The sequence below is a fragment of the Corylus avellana genome, chromosome ca3 (genome assembly GCF_901000735.1).
Source record: "Corylus avellana chromosome ca3, CavTom2PMs-1.0".
Lineage (NCBI taxonomy): Eukaryota > Viridiplantae > Streptophyta > Magnoliopsida > Fagales > Betulaceae > Corylus > Corylus avellana.
This window is the reverse complement of record NC_081543.1, coordinates 38,737,364-38,755,174: the sequence shown is the minus strand read 5'-3', so window position 1 is coordinate 38,755,174 and position 17,811 is coordinate 38,737,364. Positions and strand designations below refer to the sequence as shown.

Here is a 17,811-nt window from a genome sequence, read left to right as displayed (position 1 = left end):
AAATCTAGTACTTTTCTAAGTCCAAATCTTTTTCCCACCCTTCTTGGGTTAAAAGAATTTCTTTCGATTGTTAAATTGATGTATATTTTTTAAATACATAATTCTCATATATATTTTTAATAGAACTAGCATATGTTAGTTTAAAAATGCATGTAAAAGTGGACCGAAGAGCATCTATTAACATAACGTATTTCTAATAAATTCATACAAAATAACTTTTAAAATGACACGTATTCTTTATCATTTGATAAGCACATATTTTAAATAGCACGTGCTACTCATCTTTTTTAATAGCATTAATAAGAAGCAGGTAATTCTCACATGCTAGGAGACATTATTTTTAAAGGCTAATTGTAAGAACTTCCTATAAATTGACTTGTAGGAAATTTTTGTCAAAAGAGTCTACAAAGCTTGTTGCATGCCTTATCCCATCCTTCCATTTGTTGATAAGACTGACATATTCTTTATCTTGTATTTGCCAGCTTCCAACATCTCCAACTTCAAATAAATCCACTGAAAAATGCACCCAAGCCCACTGTACTTGAGTGCAAATAATCCACCAAAGATTACTTGTCCAACTCCATTCAACAAATTCACCTTTCTAATAAGTTCAGACTTGTATCTAAAACAACTTGAGGCTCCCTGAATTTCTGGAAAAAACAATTTGAATTTCCATTAAAGAACATGTTATAATAAAATACATAGAAACTCACTCTCTTTACAGTTCCATGTGGACTAATGTCTTCTGGTTTTGGCCTCAGAGAATGAGCCACTGTTGGAATCAACTGAGAAAGGTACATCTAAAGGTCAGAAACTTATTATATCTAGACTCCGTAGAACTGCTAGTACTGGGGCTTTAATATCAGAAGAGTAAGTTCTGAGCAAGGAGGGGATGAGGAAGGGGGAAGGGAAGAGGAGCAGGAGGACTAATTGCTTGAAAAACGAATTAGCTGTCCAAAGCTCAGCAAAAGCCCTTCCCACAGGCATGGAACTTAGAAATTATGGTCAGGTTGCTAAAGGGCTAATATAAAAATGACAAAAGAAGTATATACATCATTTAAATTCAACAATCTCCAACTACAATAGTGTTGGAGAAATAACCTGTTCTTAAACTCTCCACAGCATGTTCTTGCAAAATCTGCCACATTAAGGGGAAAAGTAAATCAGTTTGTTGAGTATTTTGTTTAAGAGTAATGATATTTAGTAAACTATTATACGACTGTCATACAACTTTATGATTTGGCAATGAAAAGTCTTTGAATCAATACTTGTGTAAAAAAAAAAAAAAAACATTAAGAGTTGATTTTCACTGCTACATCATCCTAATGGTATAACAATTGAATAGCAGTCTACTAACTAAAATTACTCTTTATTTAAAGTGAAGACAAGGAAAGCTAAAGGAAGACATGATGCTCCATTCTAGAGGGAAAGAAAATGAAATAAAAATATAAAGGAACCACACCTTTTATTGACAAAATCTCTCATGCCAAAGGACTGAAGACATGCAAATTTAAAATCCATCTTCATTCTCTTGTCAGCTACTTCGACTGATGCTTTCGAGGCAATAGGACTACAGAAGCATATATTTGTTTTTCAGTCAAGAGATAGCTGATTCGTAGCTTTAAATTATTGAAAAATATATTACCTTCAGCTATATTGCAAAAGCTTTCTAGGGGGAAAATGGCTTCTGGGTTTACTGTTTGCTGGGAAGAAACAACTTGAGCCACGCAATGTTTACTGCAAAAGAGAAAACACGAACTTGTCAACATTTTGCTAAGGCACGCAGAAAGAGACGTCATTACTGGGTTGCTCAGCTGCATATGCATGTAAAGGGATTTGCGTGCTTTAAAGTTTGAAAACCATATTTCATTTAAGAGAACAAAATTGAGTTACACACCTGGCCCATGAAGGGATTGCTTTACTGTTTGGTACATCATCGTCTTCTTCTTCATCTTCATCATCTGAACCTTTGTACGGAGAAATATCATATGATTGTTCTTGATTTGCGTTGGCAATCAAGACATCATTTTCTATTACTTTGTCCAAATTTCTCGTTACCTGAAAAACAGTGTGGGAAGTCTCAGCAGGAAGCCGTACATGCAACTTAATATATTCAAAATATATTAGAATGGTTGACAACGTGTTTGAGATAAACAATTATATTAAGCTATTTAAACTTTTACTAAAATGAAGTTCTTTTACCAGGAAGAGTAATCTGGAAAGTAGCATGATAACGAGAAATTCTAACATCTTATATCTGACAGATTTGCTTGCTGTCTGATTTGCACCTCAGAATCAAGTGCAACTATTTTTCGTTTCTATTATATATGAAGATGAACTCTACAGAGAAAAATTATGGAAAAAGTACCACAAAATACCTTTGGATTATTGCCACCATCATCCAAAGACTCAGAAACCCCAAGTAGAGAGCTCACTTTTCTGGCATCACTTGATGGAATCCTGGTAGGCCTGGGTTCAGTCTCTGAAACCTTCCCGAGATTGTCAGATTCCCTAAATTTTTCCATCTTTTTATGCTTATCTGTTTCATCCTTATATTCCTTCCTCTCATTTGCTCTTGCTCTTGTATCCTATAGCAGACAAACCAGTAATTTATGTCATTCCTAAAACGGCAAGCAGATAGAATCATAGTGCAGGAGCATAAGGCGTCTTACTTTTGTTTGGAATTTCAATTCTTTCTCACCACGTAACTTCTCGTCATGTTCTTGCCGCTGCCTATGTGATTCCTCAACACGCTTTCTTTTTCTCTCCTTCTCTTTCCTGTCTTCTTCTTCCCTCTGCCTTTTCTTTGCTGCCATATCAGCCTCTTTTTTCTTGTGCTCCTCTTTTTTCCTTTTCTTCTGCAACTCCAACTGCCTCAAATTTTCCTTCTCTAATCTGGCTCGCTCAAGTTTCAAAGCTTCCTTCTTCATTTTACGTTCAACCTCTTTCTTCTCTGCAAGACGTTTGGCTGCATCAGCAGCCTCCAGGGCTTTCACTTTGATGTCTCTCTTCCCTAAGAGGAAGCACAAGAAGTTTCAATATACCATGTCATCATTACGGAAATTCCCCCCCAAAAAAAAAAAACGATTTTCAGCAAACACGTTAGAGTATAATTAAACAACCATAATCTTCTATACCATGATCAGAGACAGTTGCACTTACAGCTTCTTAGACAATTTTGTAGAGGAAGCCGTTAATAAGCATATGAGAAATAAAAGGTGGATTCCAGCGTCAGCATACTTTCCCATTATTAAATAAAACAAAAATTGCATTTCTTCAAGTCAAACCAAGTGTTCAAGCCAGGCATTATTTAAAATGTCCAAACCATTCGTTCCAGGGCTCCTAAAGATTTCACCATTTCAGGATAGTCTATTTCATCAATGATTTCTGACATTAACTTTATTGATCTTTAAGAATAGTGGTATGAGCATCCAACTCTCTGTTACAACAAATATTGTTTAAGACATAATTTACTGGGAAAATTTGAGGCCTATGGCAATGCTGATCCTGTTGCTTGATGGCAAAGAATTCTATATAGCCCGATTTATGCAATTTATGAAACGTTATAGGAAATAAACAGATAATGAGAGAGAGGGATCAATCTTGGCAATAGCTCTTCAGTTCCAGAGACGAGAAAGCTATATAGCCCGACTTTAATGGCATAAGCCTTGCCTAGGAAGTAAAAACACATGCCATCAATTTGACCACACAAATTCAGTTCAATAAAGCAGTTTGAACTGAAAACTCAGACCTTCTTATGGTCACGGTTAAGGTAGCCAATATGAAGTTGCGTGACCAATTGAACAGTACGTACTCCAGGCAAAATCAATTTGGAATCTTCTTTCTATACATTAACTTGAGCATCAGGATATGTGTGTATCCAAATACAAAAAAATGAGGAGATCTAATTTTTTTGGGTAACTACTTGTCAGAGAAAAGAAAATGCGGTCTTTGTGAAAAAGAAAAGGAGGAAGAAGAAATTACCTGTGACAACAGAAGCTGCTTGTTTTTGTTGAACAAGTGGAATAAAAGAAGTAATATTGGAGACAATATTGTTAGGCTTGGACTCCTTCTCTGAGTAGCTAGGGCCCCCTTTTCTCATACTGGTTTTTCCAGGTAATTTTGGCTTACTGAACCTGTTATGAAATGATTCTGTGGCCCTCTTAACACCATTTGCTCCAACTGATACATTCTGGTTTTCTTTTGCCTTATTTGCGTATCTTTCCCCACGACCGTGTTGGTCTCCAAGCTTCTGTTTGACCCTAGTATGAGTCCCAGTAAAGCTAAATTCTGTTTTAACAGAATCTAGACTACATCTGTCAGCATATATCTCCACTTCCGAAACTGATGCAGGAGGGTTTGGATTTTCTGTAATGTCAGCAAGTGGTTCTCTTTTTACTGATCTAGTCGCCATTTCTGAACAAACGCCTTCTGGGAAAGTCTCAGCTACCTCATCTGCATTCTCATTTTCTTCATTAATGCAGGGAAGTTCTGGATTTAAGCTTGCTCGCTTCTCTGAACTGCCAGAATTTGATGTGATTCTATCCCAGAATTTCCCAACTGGAGATGAATAAGGATTCCTTGTATTCCTAGCAGATTGACAACTAGATTTCGGTATGCAATCAGAATAGGACCTTTCATGAAAACAGTCAACTTCCTCACTCAAGCAACTACTAGAAAGCTGCTTGCCAGTATCATTCATAGAAAAAGTGCTTCTCAGGTTCATGCCCTCTAGAAGCCCATTTGGAACAGACTGATACAGGCTTGGTATTGTGTGTGAATGATACGTGGTTGAAGAACAGGATAATGGGGAATTCATGCAAGCAGACCTGCAAAGCTGCTCCAGAATACTAGCACGTTCTATTGCAGTATCTGATAAGTCGAATTTGTCAAAGCTAATTCCCTCCCCAGCAATGCATGGCTGTTTGTCATCTGTTTGCATGATGAACCCCTCAAACACAGGCATGGCGCCATCAGCCTGAGTCAAATCCAAGGAGTGGCTATGTGGAGAACCAACTGAGCAACATAAAAACTTGTCATTCCCTTCCAAATTAGATCTCTTCTTTTGCAGGGTTCTTTCACCACAAAAATGTTCTGTAATTGCCAGTCCTAATTTATCTTCAAGTTGTGTAGGAACTTGGTTCTCTTCTACAAAACATTGTATCCCTGCATCAACGATTTCGCTATTTGGATCAGTCACTCCCACTTCCTCTGTGAAACAACCTTGAGAATCACCAGCAGCCTGGTTAATTAAACTTGAGATAAAGGACACCCTTAACCCATCATCCATAAAAGTGAAAGGCATGTTTGCACTTCCTCCCCTACCTTCCAAGCTAAGCTCAACCTGTCAGACAAATTTTCGACGCATATCACACATCACAATAGCCCTAACAAAAGCAATAAGCAACCTGTGGGGTACAAGAAAAAATATGTTTGGAACCTAGGAGCATTTGCCATAAAACAAAGTGTGAGACATGCATAATTTGGGCAAACAAACTCCATCCATTCATAATTGGACCATGGTAGGAATGAACAGAGGATTGGTGATTTAAGATCTACTTAAATGACAGACTAAAATAAAAGTATACCATCTAGAGTGAACGATCTCTATAAATATATCTAAGATAAACAAAGTCATAATCCCAACTACTCGGGGTTGAGACATGAATCCTCTTAGCCATTCAGCTCTAGGCTAAAGCCATATGTTTCCTCACCGCATCTACCCATGCTCTTTTTGGTCGTCTCAAAGGTTTTTGGGTTCATTCACTACCTTTGTTTAATTATCTAAATTGCCGTGCGGCTGGGTTATGGGTGGGGGTGGGGATGAATGTAAATATCGAACATCTCTATCAGAAATATGAGCTGAAATTTCCTCAGCCCAGAAACAATGAAAGAGCTAGCTGCAAAGTTTGAGTGTTTCAACTTAAAGATTAAGATCATCTGATCAGGTCAATATTTTCTAAGTGACCTACCTAACCTGGTATTTGTATGACATTGAAACATCAAATCAAACACTGGCCTGGTTCAGTATGTTTCTCTGCAATTTCTGACCTGGCATAAAGCAACCTAAAAAGTTTCAGAAAGTACAACAGAAAAACAAGTACCTCTTCAACTTGCATCCTAGGTGAAGATTCAGAACCCTCAATCATGTGGCCTTCCTCATTTTGATGCATATCTTCAAGTAGCCCCTCACTGATGTCTAATTGTGCAACATCCTCCTCATCGGATAAGGAGAAGTGTTGAGCTTCTAGGACAGCATTTGGATTATCTTCCGCACCATTCAGGCTTTCAGTTATAGAATCCCTGTTAATCAATTTGACCCCCTCCTCTCTCAAGCTTGGTGAAGCAGATAGGACGTCAGTAAGTTGACCCTCAATCTTTCTTCGCTTATGCTGAGGCCAGGAATCCTCCAAGCCAAAGCTAAAACTTCCTCTTGGCATGGCATTCTTTGCAATCTCGTCTTCAGTTGATTTTGAACAGACTACAGGTTTCTCTTCATGCATATGTCTCCATAAGGAGTCCGCATTTTGACACTGAGAAATGCCTGAATCTATGATCTGCTGCACGAAATTACCCTTTTTTTCATCCGCCAAAAGAGCAAAAGGAAGCTCGACTGTAGAATCTGGATTTTTAAAAACACCAGATTTACTAATAATAGCATAGTCAGCATCTGTTGATTGTCCAGGATCACCAGAGAAATCACCATCAAGTTTACTGTCTTCGGAAACCAATTTGGTAGATTGTCCATCATCATGCTTGACAACAACCTTCTTCAAGGAAAGATCCGTCCCTGTATCCGCACTAGCATTTGACAGATTAGACCCCATTATTTTTGGCAGCCTTCCAATCAAATCTTCAAAGGCAACTTGCGAGATAGATAAATGATCTACAGAAGAACATTGCTCTTTGTAATTGTTACTTTCTAGCAACATATGAGTAACTTCTTCGTTAGGAACCTCAGATGTTTGTTTTATTGGTGATGCAGCATTCCCATTTGAACTTCTGCTGGCTTCATATGTCTCCACATGGGCTTCAGATGAAAATCTTCGAGGTTCCTTTTCTTTGCACAAATCTTCCTGCTCATTCAGCAAAGGCTTCTCCGGGGATGAGCTGCACTTAGCTTGGTAACTAACAGACGCCGTTTTATCTGTTACATCTACAAGATCAGCAAAGGTCTCAGATGATCTTCCCTGTATTTCCTTTTCGGATGTAGGACATGAAATTCCATTCAAAATGGACTCTTCCACAGCATCAAAATTAAGTTGCTTGGGCTTCACAAATATATTACAATCAGAGGGTGGTCTCAAGACGAAAGCTTCTGATCCAACTCTAAGGCTAGCGACATCCAAGTTAGGCCCAGGACAACCAGAACGAGCATCAACAAGCTCATCAGAGTCGACCTCAGATTCTGCAACATTTGCAGCACATCTCCCCACATCAACAGTGTCACTGTTGCTAATACAAGGCAGGACTTCTATTTTAGAGCCTGACACTTCCTTAACGTCAATTCCTTCAGACCTTTTTAAAGATTGTGCAAGTGGAGGCTTGTTAGAGGCATTTGATCTCGAGCGTGTGACTCTACAACCCAACGCCTGGGAGGAGTTGAGAGGTTTTGATATTTCTCCAATGATACTAGTAGTTTCTCCCCTTATATTAGTACCAGGATACTCATCAGCAACATTCTCCTTGTCTGAATAATATGCTGAATTAATTGTGCATGGCTCTTGATCCTTCTGACTTGGCAAAGACCTTCCAACAGACATTTGAGAACCCTGAACTTTGTTAGACTTGCTGGAAGCAGAAAATCTGGAACGGATAACTCTTTGATCAGAGATACTGGAGTAGACAGCTTTTGAAATTATTCTAATGCTATTGATATCCTCTGACTCTAAATTTCTGGCAACATGTCCCACTTCAGAATTCCCCTTACTTGAGTGTTCTCTTGCATTTTCCCCACATAAATATTGATCTCCTTGACTTGGCAAGGACCTTGCTTCATTCATTTGAGGTCCCTGTACATTCTGAAAAGCGGCAACTCCTCCAAACCAACTTGGAGACTGAGGTGGTTGTGTGGATTTGCCAACAGACTCTGCCTGTGTACTACCATTAACATTGTTGAATGACTGGCAAGAACTTCTAGATCTTTTTATTCTACCAAAATCAGCATTGCTTTCCTGTTCCTTGCTATGGCAGTCCATCACTTCTTCTTTTAGTCCACAACTGTCATCAGTGATAGGAGAGGGTTTGATCAATTCCACTGACTTATCTACACTGTTGCAACGGTCCTTGGGATTGCTAAGACCCTCTACCTTGTCATTGTCACAAGAGCTATCCGGATTTGTGGATTTATTCATGCAGTTAGGCAGTTGACTGGAATTTCTAGATCTTGTTATTCTTCCAAGGTAAACATTGCTTCCCATGTCCTTGCTCTGATCATCTCCACTTTTTGCTTTTTTCCCTTCACTACTTTCATTCATGGTACGAGAAATTCCAACTAATTCCAATAGTTCTTTATCATGATTAGACTGCTCATTTGATCTGGCAATAGAATCTGCAATTATACCACCATCTTTGCCTGAAATATAAGAAGAGTTACCCACATTCAAAGAGCTGAGTTGTTGGCTAGAGCTTCTAGATCTTGTCATTCTAACTGAGAAAATATCGTTGCCATTTACCTTGCTCCGACAGTCACCTACTTTTACTTCTCCCATTGCACAACTACCAGTAGTGGTATCAACAGGATTGACAAACACCGACTCACCAACATGGTCATTCTGGAGGGAAGAAATTGCTGACCCTGAAATTCCACCAGCATAAGTATCAACAATATTCTCATCCCTTGAACAGCTTTTGGCTGCTTTTCCGCTATTGCGAAGCTCTATAGCCCTTTGTCTTGACTTGGACCTTTGAACCCTTGCCAGTGACGGAGCTGGATCATGGTAAATGTCTTGTATTCCCTTCTCCCATCGATCTAGAGGAGAGACAGCGGTATGATCCAGCTCATGGACACAGTCAAAGGCACATCCAGCATCACTGACAGAACACTGCGGCAAAGATGATGGCCTATCTCCAGCATCAGGGCCTTTGTCCGAAGCATTAACTTGCATACACATACCATTTCGTAACTCTTCATTATCAGGTGCAAAAACCGGTTTGTTGTACAGAGAGCAGTGACTACTGGAATAAGGGATGACAGGTTGTGGACGTGGGAGCAAGACTCCCGAAATGAGCTCTTCTTTATTGAACTCTGTAATGACAAAAATGATCATCATGAATCCATGGACTTTAAGGTCTCCTTTGGTAATGGTTTTGAAAACACAACCAAAAACACACTTTTTCTCAAAATCATTAACAAAAAGTTAAAAACACAAAATACTTTTCACATATAGACCCCGGCAAAAAACATTTCTCACATTTATATCACATCAAAATACTTTTTCAAATCAAAACCAAAAAACACTTTTCAAAACCATTATCCAACATTAAATTTCTAAGTGATTGAAGATAGTGTACATGTCATGGTACTGAAGTCATGCACATCTAGTTCTCTAACGCTGTTACCTAATCTTTACATTAGTTGAATTACCAATCTTCGAAGAATTTTTGGTTCGTTAGTTCAACTTAAGGGAGGCGGCTAATGCCTAAATCAAAATGAACACAAAACCACGTTACATGCAACACAGTCCAAATTCCAAGTGAACACTATTTCATGTAATCCCAGCTTGAGCTATAACTTGTGTGTCTACTTCTCAACTAGCAGTCAAGTTCCAGCGTAATGAAGCCAGATAAGCAATCTTTTAGGGCTTCATAGTACGCTAAGACGAAAGGTTTAACAGTTATCTAACTACAAATTTAAAAAAATTGTGAAACATAGCAAATAAATGTTATATGACAGCAATGCCGGAACATTTTAACCTCTGTTTGGTTAACAAGAAACTGTACATTTCCAAGTCCAAATCACAGAAGCCTCCACTAAATCGTTTCTTGTGCCTGGTTTCTATCTCTTTATGCTTCCTATTCAAAGCTATTTTGTTCTCTCTCCAATGAATTTCGTTTTATATATATATATATATATATATATATATATATATATATATATTAACGAAATCCAGACTGAATCCAAAAATTACTACGAGAAAACACGCTATCCAAAAAATTGAAAAAACTACAAGAAAATTCAAAAGAAACTGAATGGATTGGACATGATAGCTTTGCGGGAGAGGTGTGAAATTACCATTGGGATCCGAGGTGTGGGAGTGGAGCGGAGGGGTCCAGAGCCATGGAGGAGGGGCAATTTCGTCAATGAGGAGTTTGGAGGCGAGGTGCTGGTCGAAGAGATGGGTCTGGTGCTTGGCCTGGTCGATGATCCACCGCTTCCGCTCGAAGATCTGCACGAACAGCTTCTCTATCGTCGACATCTCTTCTTCCTCTTCTTCTTCAGAGAACAGCCATGAAAATCACTCTCAGAGAGAGAGAGAGGGGTTCGGGGTCTGCAATGAACGGTGGGGATGGGCGAGCGTCTCGCGCGGCTTGGATTTCAAATTTTGGAACGGTACGAAAAGTTTTATGTTGCCAATCTGGATTTTCTTTTTCCTTTTTTTCTTTTCTTTTTTTTTTAATTGCTATGTGATCCTTTTCTGCAAACATATTTTCACTTAGGGCCTTTGGTTTTCAATTTTTTGCATCCTAATCTTTCAATTTGCCCAAACCTTTTTTATTTTTTATTTTTGTTATTTTTGTTAAGGCAAAATTTCCCATCCAACTGTATCGGATAATTTTTTTAGAAATGCTACTCAGCATTTTTAAGTGTTTATCTCTTAGTATTCTTATCTATGTGACACATTCACCGTCACTCACATCCACTTGTTTTTAAAAAACAAAATAACAAAGATAATGCTAAGAAATAAACACTTGAGAATACTATATAGCATTTCTTAATTTTTTTCAATTAAACTAAGATTTATTCTTAGAGCGTGTAAATTTGTCAGTTTAAAGCAATGTATATACTCTACCTCTATCTCAACCCTGTCTCATTCAACTGATATGACAATACCTATCAATTCTTAAATTATCCATTGTTTAAAAAAAAAAAAGAATTAAAAATCTAAAGACTAATGAAGCATATGAGTCTAGTAAAATAGAGATGATGGATTGAAATAATTTCCTCAAACTTAGTTTATTCCAAATTGACATAAATTGGTGTAGCTTGATTGTCCTCGTGAACTTAATTATAATGTGATATATGTGTGATATATTATACTAATTAAACAACCAAAGCAATAGGGTATTAGTTATTTATTTTTAAGGAATTATCTCTTCATTGATATAACAATTAAATAGGGCAAAGTGATATGTACAATGCCAAAGATACAATTCGGAGTCTTCACAACTCAAATATTATTTATGACATACTCAATAACCTATTGAGCTATTATAAGACTATATTTACGAAAAGTCACTAACCCAATCAATTTCAGATATACAGCAAATTTCAACGAATCACGTCTCTATACGCTGTCAGGTCATTGATTTCATAGCTTTTTTTATCTCCGCTACTAGTGCTTTATCAATTGCACTCCCCTTTGCTGCATTTACCATAGTGACAATTATTCTTTATGCATGATAACCCATCTATCATCGACCTATGATTTGCTAACAGGAAATGAACTATAAAAAAATAAAGGACCGACCGAAAACCAATTCCGTTATTCTTAAAAATTTGTGAAAACAAGACTTAAGAAAACGAATAAAACGTTATCCCCATAAAATCGCTACTAAAGGTAAATCTAGAGATAATACATTATTATTTAAAAATAACTAACATACAATAACAAAAACTCAACACACCTTCACGTGTCCCATCCGCCACCACCAACGAGCCACGCGTGGCTAAAAAATACCTCGATGACCATGGGCAGAGGGAGGTAATATTTATATCGATCAATGAAATACTTATTGATTATTGAATTTTTAATGGTAAATCGGATTGAATTAAAAATATATGTTTAGTCTTTGCAATCGTAAGAACAAAACAAAAGCAAAATTGCATGAATTGTCTTTGTTTCCTTCTCTGCTTTTTTTTTTTTTTTTTTCTTAAATTTTTTTTTTTTTTGCAAGGTCCCCCTAATGCTTCAATTTTTGCAATGGACTTTTCAATTTACCATTAAGGTTGCAATGCCCCATCTTTCTACCCAAATAACAAAAGTACCATTTATATATTTAGAAAAAAATAATTTTTTAAATATATAATATTACCGAAAAGCTAGAATCTGATTATGTTGGGATAGGAAAATGGTTCTTATTTTAGTTTGCTTTTTATGACGTGGCCTGTTAGGATTGGCCTAACATTTAACTCATTTTAATATTCCCGCAGGTGATCGTTACTCGGTCCACCTCCGTCTCTCTCACTCTGTCTGACTATCTCCGTCACAGTCACAGACCCGCGCTCTTTCACCGCGGAATTCCAATTCTCGCTCATTCTTTCATATACCCACATACACGTTCCAATTCCCACATCTCAAATCTCTCTCTCTCTCTCTCTCTCTCTCTCTCTCTCTCGCCCTGACTATCGTATTCATAGGTTTCATGGATATTCCATTGCCGTTCTCCAAATTAGCTTTAGGATTGATTGATCAGGACGCTTCTTCAGGAACTACAGCCAAGTAAGTATTACATGGTCAAATACTTTTTGAAACAAGAAATAAATTTCATTTACTAGTCTCAATAACGTATTTGATTTAAGAAAAAAAAAAAGAAGATTTTTTTGTTTGTTGTTTGTTGTTACAAATAGTAATACATATACACCTTGTTTTAATGTAATGGATGGTAATTTTGTTTGTATGATATGGTTTTTTTTTTCTTCTGTAAAAATGAGGTAACTTCTCTATTTTAAACTTAGGGAGAAGATATATGTAGTTCTAGTAGCGACGGGAAGCTTCAATCCTCCTACATACATGCATTTACGCATGTTTGGTAAGTTCTCGTGTAACTGAATTTTGTCTCTTAATTTTGGTGGTCATAGTTTCCTGTTTTATGTTTATGCAAATTGGACCCTTCTTTGGGAGATGGATCATGGGTTTTGGTGGTAGTGTTATTTGTCAAGAGAGGAATTAAATCAACTCGATTTTTTGAAGCTTTTGAGACTCTTGTTGCTTATGCTAGATCATGGCATTTTTTTTTTTAGTGTTTTGAAATGGTAAATCAAGGTTGGGCAAGTAAAAAAGAAACACAGGCTAGGCTACGATTCATGAATTTTTTTTGTTCCTTTCATATGAAACAAAGAGAAGTTAGGCTTTGGTTTCGGATCAGTAATTTGGGTCTCGAACCCACGGCCTCACCCTCCATTGTTCTATGAGAGGAGGAGGTACAAGTTAGATTTTTTGTTTTTGTTTTGAGAACTATAATTTAGCTGATACAAGATTGAGCCAACTGTCGAATGACAACCATTTCGGATGTCACATAATTGATGCTCTCTCAAAAAGAACAGAGTGCAGGAGTTGCTGAATGTTACAAATGTAAACTTAAATGTACAACTTTGTTATTTATTGTTATAACAAAACATATATACATGCATACGTAAATGCATACATATTGGTTTGTCCGTACAAAACATGTACTTGTAACACTTTGCTGATGACAAAGACTTGATTATGTAAGTTGCAGTGCTTTTTACCAATATTACTCAACTTATGGATCAAATCATGTTTGGAATTATGTTATTTATGAATATTTGAACCCTCATTGACTTTGATGGCTTCATGGCAGGAATATAAGTAAAAACATATTTTAATCTGAAGTATGTCCCGAGTTTTGAACATAACTCATAATAATTACTCGTGGCATTACCTACGAAGTCATCCATCTATTAAGCGTTGCAAGAGTGTAGTTTCAAAGATAATAAGTGCTAGATATTATTTCATACATATGAAACAAGAAACAAAATAATAAACAGAGATGTACAGGTTCAATAGTCTTCAATGAAATCTGCTTAGCATAATGAACTAATTGACTTATAGTTGCTTTTCCTTTCAAAAACTCACATACTTTCCTATCTATCTTTGCTGTCTTGGGTTGGCTAGCGAAGGTGTTTGTTGCTAAAAACATGTTCTCGAAATAATAAAAGTATTTCCCCTTTTATATTGAATATGGTGCCTTAGCAAGATGGTATCTTTTTTCATTTCTTATAAACTGGCTCTTTCATGCATACCATTACTGACCTGAGCTCTTGCTAGTTGGGACAGCATGAGCTTATGTCTAAAATTCATGTTAACAAATGATGAAATTTGTGGGAAGTATTAGCAGTGATATACATACATGCATATATATAAATTTGACTTTGCAGGAATTTATTATTTTTTAAGGCATTTTGTCAATTTGATTAGTTTCAATGTTATTCTTAGAGCTGGCAAGAGATGCATTGAATGCAGAAGGCTATTGTGTTATTGGAGGTTATATGTCACCTGTTAATGATGCGTACAAGAAAGAGGTATGTTGTTTTTAGCATATTGATAGACACGTAATTTGTAAAACAAGCTTTCATGAGCAATTGGATAGTGATGCACATTTTACATAACATATTCTAAACCATTAAAGCAAAAGGCCATATTAGGAAGTTTGTCACAAATCTCAATTTCTCCAGGACCTCATCAATTTCTATTCCGGGTTTTTTTAACAATCTAACAACCCTAGCTTCCCCCTCCCAATGCATGCCATTTTCCTGTATAGAAAAATTAAAACTGAAAGACCTATAGACACTCAAACACTCGTACACACACTCGCAAATGCAAACATGGAGAGGTACTTTTCAAATTAATTGGAGTAATTCTCTGGATCCTTGTCTAATTGATGTGCTGCTTTCAGTGGACTTCTTCAACAGAAATTACTCATATTGAAGAACCTCTTCTTCCTTTTGCCTTATTTTTTTCCCCCTTAAAATACTTTTCCCCTGGACCAATGAGCTTTAGCTCAAATGGTACTTCCTCCCTTTGTAGGAAGGTGGAGGGTGAGGTCGTGGGTTCAAGTCCCACTGGGTGTGTGTAACTTACCAATCAAAAAAAAAAAAAAATTCCATGGAAGAGGATGCTGATACTCAACAATCATTGTTAGAATCGTGATTGACAATTATCTCATATCATCATTGCATCGGTTACTTGGTTGAATTTGTTTCTACTAATTTATCCTATGTTTTAGTAACCATCATTCTGCCTTTGCTAAGTGATATACCCCTACTTTTCTGTGACCAAACATCAACATGGTCTGACAAAGCTGTCACTTGAGTTTTTGTATAGGGCCTTTTATCTGCTGAGCATCGTATACAGCTGTGTCATCTAGCCTGCAAAAATTCCGAATTTGTAATGGTTGATCCATGGGAGGTAAATTACTCTCTCCTAATCCCTCTCACGCTCATTGTTACAAATTTCTTGGAATTTAGCGCTGATGCTTGATTCAATAGAATTGTGATTCATTCTGATATATTGTGTTCTCATTCACAAGCGTAGAAGTCTACTGTGGTCTTTGTTCATCATGTTTGCAAAGTTTGAAATCTAATTTTGGAAGTTCTAAACCCTTGTTACAGGCAAGGCAAATTACCTTTCAACGCACTTTAACTGTTTTATCTAGAGTGAAGAGTATTTTATGCGAGGGTGGAGTGGTATCCAGAGGTATGTTAAGCAAAAGTGGTATCTTTTCTTTGCTTTTGAGTGATTCGGCTGCACAATTGTGATTACATGCTCCTGAATATTGCCCTTCTGTCACATATACACATGAGCACATGCACATTTACATATAACAAAATTGGATGGCTGTTATATTAGGGAGATTTATCAGGAATGCTTTGTCAATTTAAGTTTGGATTTACATGGAGGGATCTGTCGCCGAAAAAGCCCTTTAAAAGGGGGAGGTCTTGGACGTTGGGTTCAACGGATGGGAGGAAAGCGATTTGGGGGAGGAGAAGGGAAATTAGGGGTAGCTTCCTATCGGCCTTAGATTGAAAATATATTAGTTATTACTGACTTTATTTTTGTATTCAATATCTTTGATTGATCATTTTAACGTAGATCGGTTCTGACCTGGGTCACATGCATTTCATTTTTGGTTTAAATGGAATGGCATTAACTTGCTTTTCTCCTGCTCCTTGTAGGATCCCTTAAGGTTATGCTTGTCTGTGGTTCTGATCTTCTCCATTCTTTTGGCATTCCTGGAGTCTGGATTCCTGACCAGGTATGTACTCTCATCATATAATGATTCATATGTAGTAGGTGCTTATCATGGGATAGCCATCTCATTTGAGCCATTTGATATTGGAAGACTACTGTCATTTTACTCTGCATTACTATGAAAGACAATGACCTGTCTTGAGATTTGGATGTTTTTAGTTCTTTAGTTTATGAGAATCTCAAAATGAAAATTACATAATACATAGGAAGGTAGTGTATAAGTTTGAGTAGAAGGATTTATTTAAATGTTCTTCATTATTAGGAGCATATATTTGAACAGAAATGCATTGTAAAGTTATCGAGAAGTTGGATTTCTTTGGTATGTAGATATGATGTCTTCAGGGGATATGGGTCAAACCTCTTCGAATTGATCCGTCATTCATTGCAGTAGATTATAATTATCGACAAATCTTTTGATTGTTCTCCAGGTCAGGGCCATATGCAGTGACTATGGCGTGGTTTGCATTCGCAGAGAAGGACAAGATGTTGAGAAAATTATTTCTGATGATGAAATTCTGAATGAATACAGGGTAACCATTTCATTCATTCCCATGTTTTTTTGTGTTGTTTGAACTTTGAACTACTATGGATGTCCCTTGTTGTATGCACATATCAAATGTCCACATTTTTGCATTTTGACCAAATTCTGGAAACTATTCAAAAATGGTTAAACTGGTCCAAATTTCCAATTGTCTTCAGAATTTGAATACTTAGGTGTAGAGGTCCTTCCCTTGGGGCTTTTATTGACTCAACTGTTTTAATTCATGGCTGCTTTACACACTCCAAGGCTTGTTTGTCCATCCTAAACGCATTGACTCTAATATTTGTTTTGTTTTGCAGGGTAACATTAAAGTCGCGGATGAGCTTATTCCAAATCAAATCAGCTCAACAAGAGTAAGGTAAACAGTAATTGTTTATTGACAATACTAAAGGGGATTCAAAACTGATAACTTTTATTAATGAAGAAAGTTTTTATTTTTTTTTTTAATAATTTGAATGTGCATCATCAGGGACTGCATTTCGAGAGGGTTGTCGATAAAATATCTGACAGCAGATGAAGTGATAGATTATATAAGAGAACAGCATTTGTACTTGAATCGCAGTTGAAAAATGATGAGCTCATCATCATCATATATTATTGGGACTGTTGTATACCATTGATCTTCATCCTGTAAAAACCATAATATATCATATCTTTCTGGTAGAAATCTCATTTGATTGCATGCAAGTAAATACTCAGAAAACTCTTGAAAAGTCATCCTTTTGAGCTTTTTCTCAAGGAGTGTTTGACTCTTGTATTCCAACTTTCCAAGTCTTCATGAGGGTATCCGGTGCCTTCTACACGGCATTCTATAATTTATATGATTAACACAAAAAGCATATATATATATATATATATATATAGAAAGAACCTTTGTAGTCAATATTGAAGAATTAATATTGACACGTTTTTTTAAGAAAAAAACAAATAATTTAAAATTATATACACTGATACACAAACTTTAAATCTTGACAATGAAATAAAGATGATCTTTGTCCTCTTATCAAAGGGCTAACTTAAGGGATGATAATTCGTATTCGCATGTCGGGTTCAAAT

The 17,811-nt window shown here is 36.7% G+C and overlaps 2 protein-coding genes across 2 annotated transcripts; one reads left to right on the top strand and one right to left on the bottom strand.

Annotated features, from left to right (window-relative positions):
• Positions 1 to 327: 327 nt before the first annotated feature.
• On the bottom strand, positions 328 to 10,520 carry LOC132173702 (uncharacterized). The gene is made up of 9 exons (XM_059585277.1): positions 10,235 to 10,520; positions 6,105 to 9,247; positions 3,985 to 5,344; positions 2,673 to 3,013; positions 2,379 to 2,588; positions 1,898 to 2,058; positions 1,646 to 1,737; positions 1,463 to 1,570; positions 328 to 1,138 (listed from the first exon to the last, which is right to left on the bottom strand). Exons 1-8 carry the CDS (start codon positions 10,416 to 10,418, stop codon positions 1,539 to 1,541), a joined length of 5,523 nt encoding a protein of 1,840 aa, XP_059441260.1. The 5' UTR covers positions 10,419 to 10,520; the 3' UTR covers positions 328 to 1,138; positions 1,463 to 1,538.
• A 1,886-nt stretch (positions 10,521 to 12,406) lies between these two features.
• LOC132173703 (nicotinamide/nicotinic acid mononucleotide adenylyltransferase) lies at positions 12,407 to 17,435 on the top strand. Its single transcript, XM_059585278.1, has 9 exons — positions 12,407 to 12,662; positions 12,899 to 12,972; positions 14,400 to 14,485; positions 15,288 to 15,371; positions 15,575 to 15,659; positions 16,139 to 16,218; positions 16,643 to 16,744; positions 17,055 to 17,113; positions 17,225 to 17,435. Exons 1-9 carry the CDS (start codon positions 12,586 to 12,588, stop codon positions 17,319 to 17,321), a joined length of 744 nt encoding a protein of 247 aa, XP_059441261.1. The 5' UTR covers positions 12,407 to 12,585; the 3' UTR covers positions 17,322 to 17,435.
• The last annotated feature ends 376 nt before the right edge of the window (positions 17,436 to 17,811 follow it).

Bases quoted from the DNA above. Each gene is read 5' to 3' on its own strand.
- LOC132173702 (XM_059585277.1), bottom strand. From the start codon at position 10,418: ATGTCGACGATAGAGAAGCTGTTCGTGCAGATCTTCGAGCGGAAGCGG. The intron at 9,248-10,234 runs GTAATTTCACAC...TTGTCATTACAG, and splicing joins CCACACCTCGGATCCCAATG to AGTTCAATAAAGAAGAGCTC. The intron at 2,059-2,378 runs GTATTTTGTGGT...ACTGTTTTTCAG, and splicing joins ATGGTGGCAATAATCCAAAG to GTAACGAGAAATTTGGACAA.
- LOC132173703 (XM_059585278.1), top strand. From the start codon at position 12,586: ATGGATATTCCATTGCCGTTCTCCAAATTAGCTTTAGGATTGATTGAT. The intron at 12,663-12,898 runs GTAAGTATTACA...TTTTAAACTTAG, and splicing joins TCTTCAGGAACTACAGCCAA to GGAGAAGATATATGTAGTTC. The intron at 14,486-15,287 runs GTATGTTGTTTT...GTTTTTGTATAG, and splicing joins ATGATGCGTACAAGAAAGAG to GGCCTTTTATCTGCTGAGCA.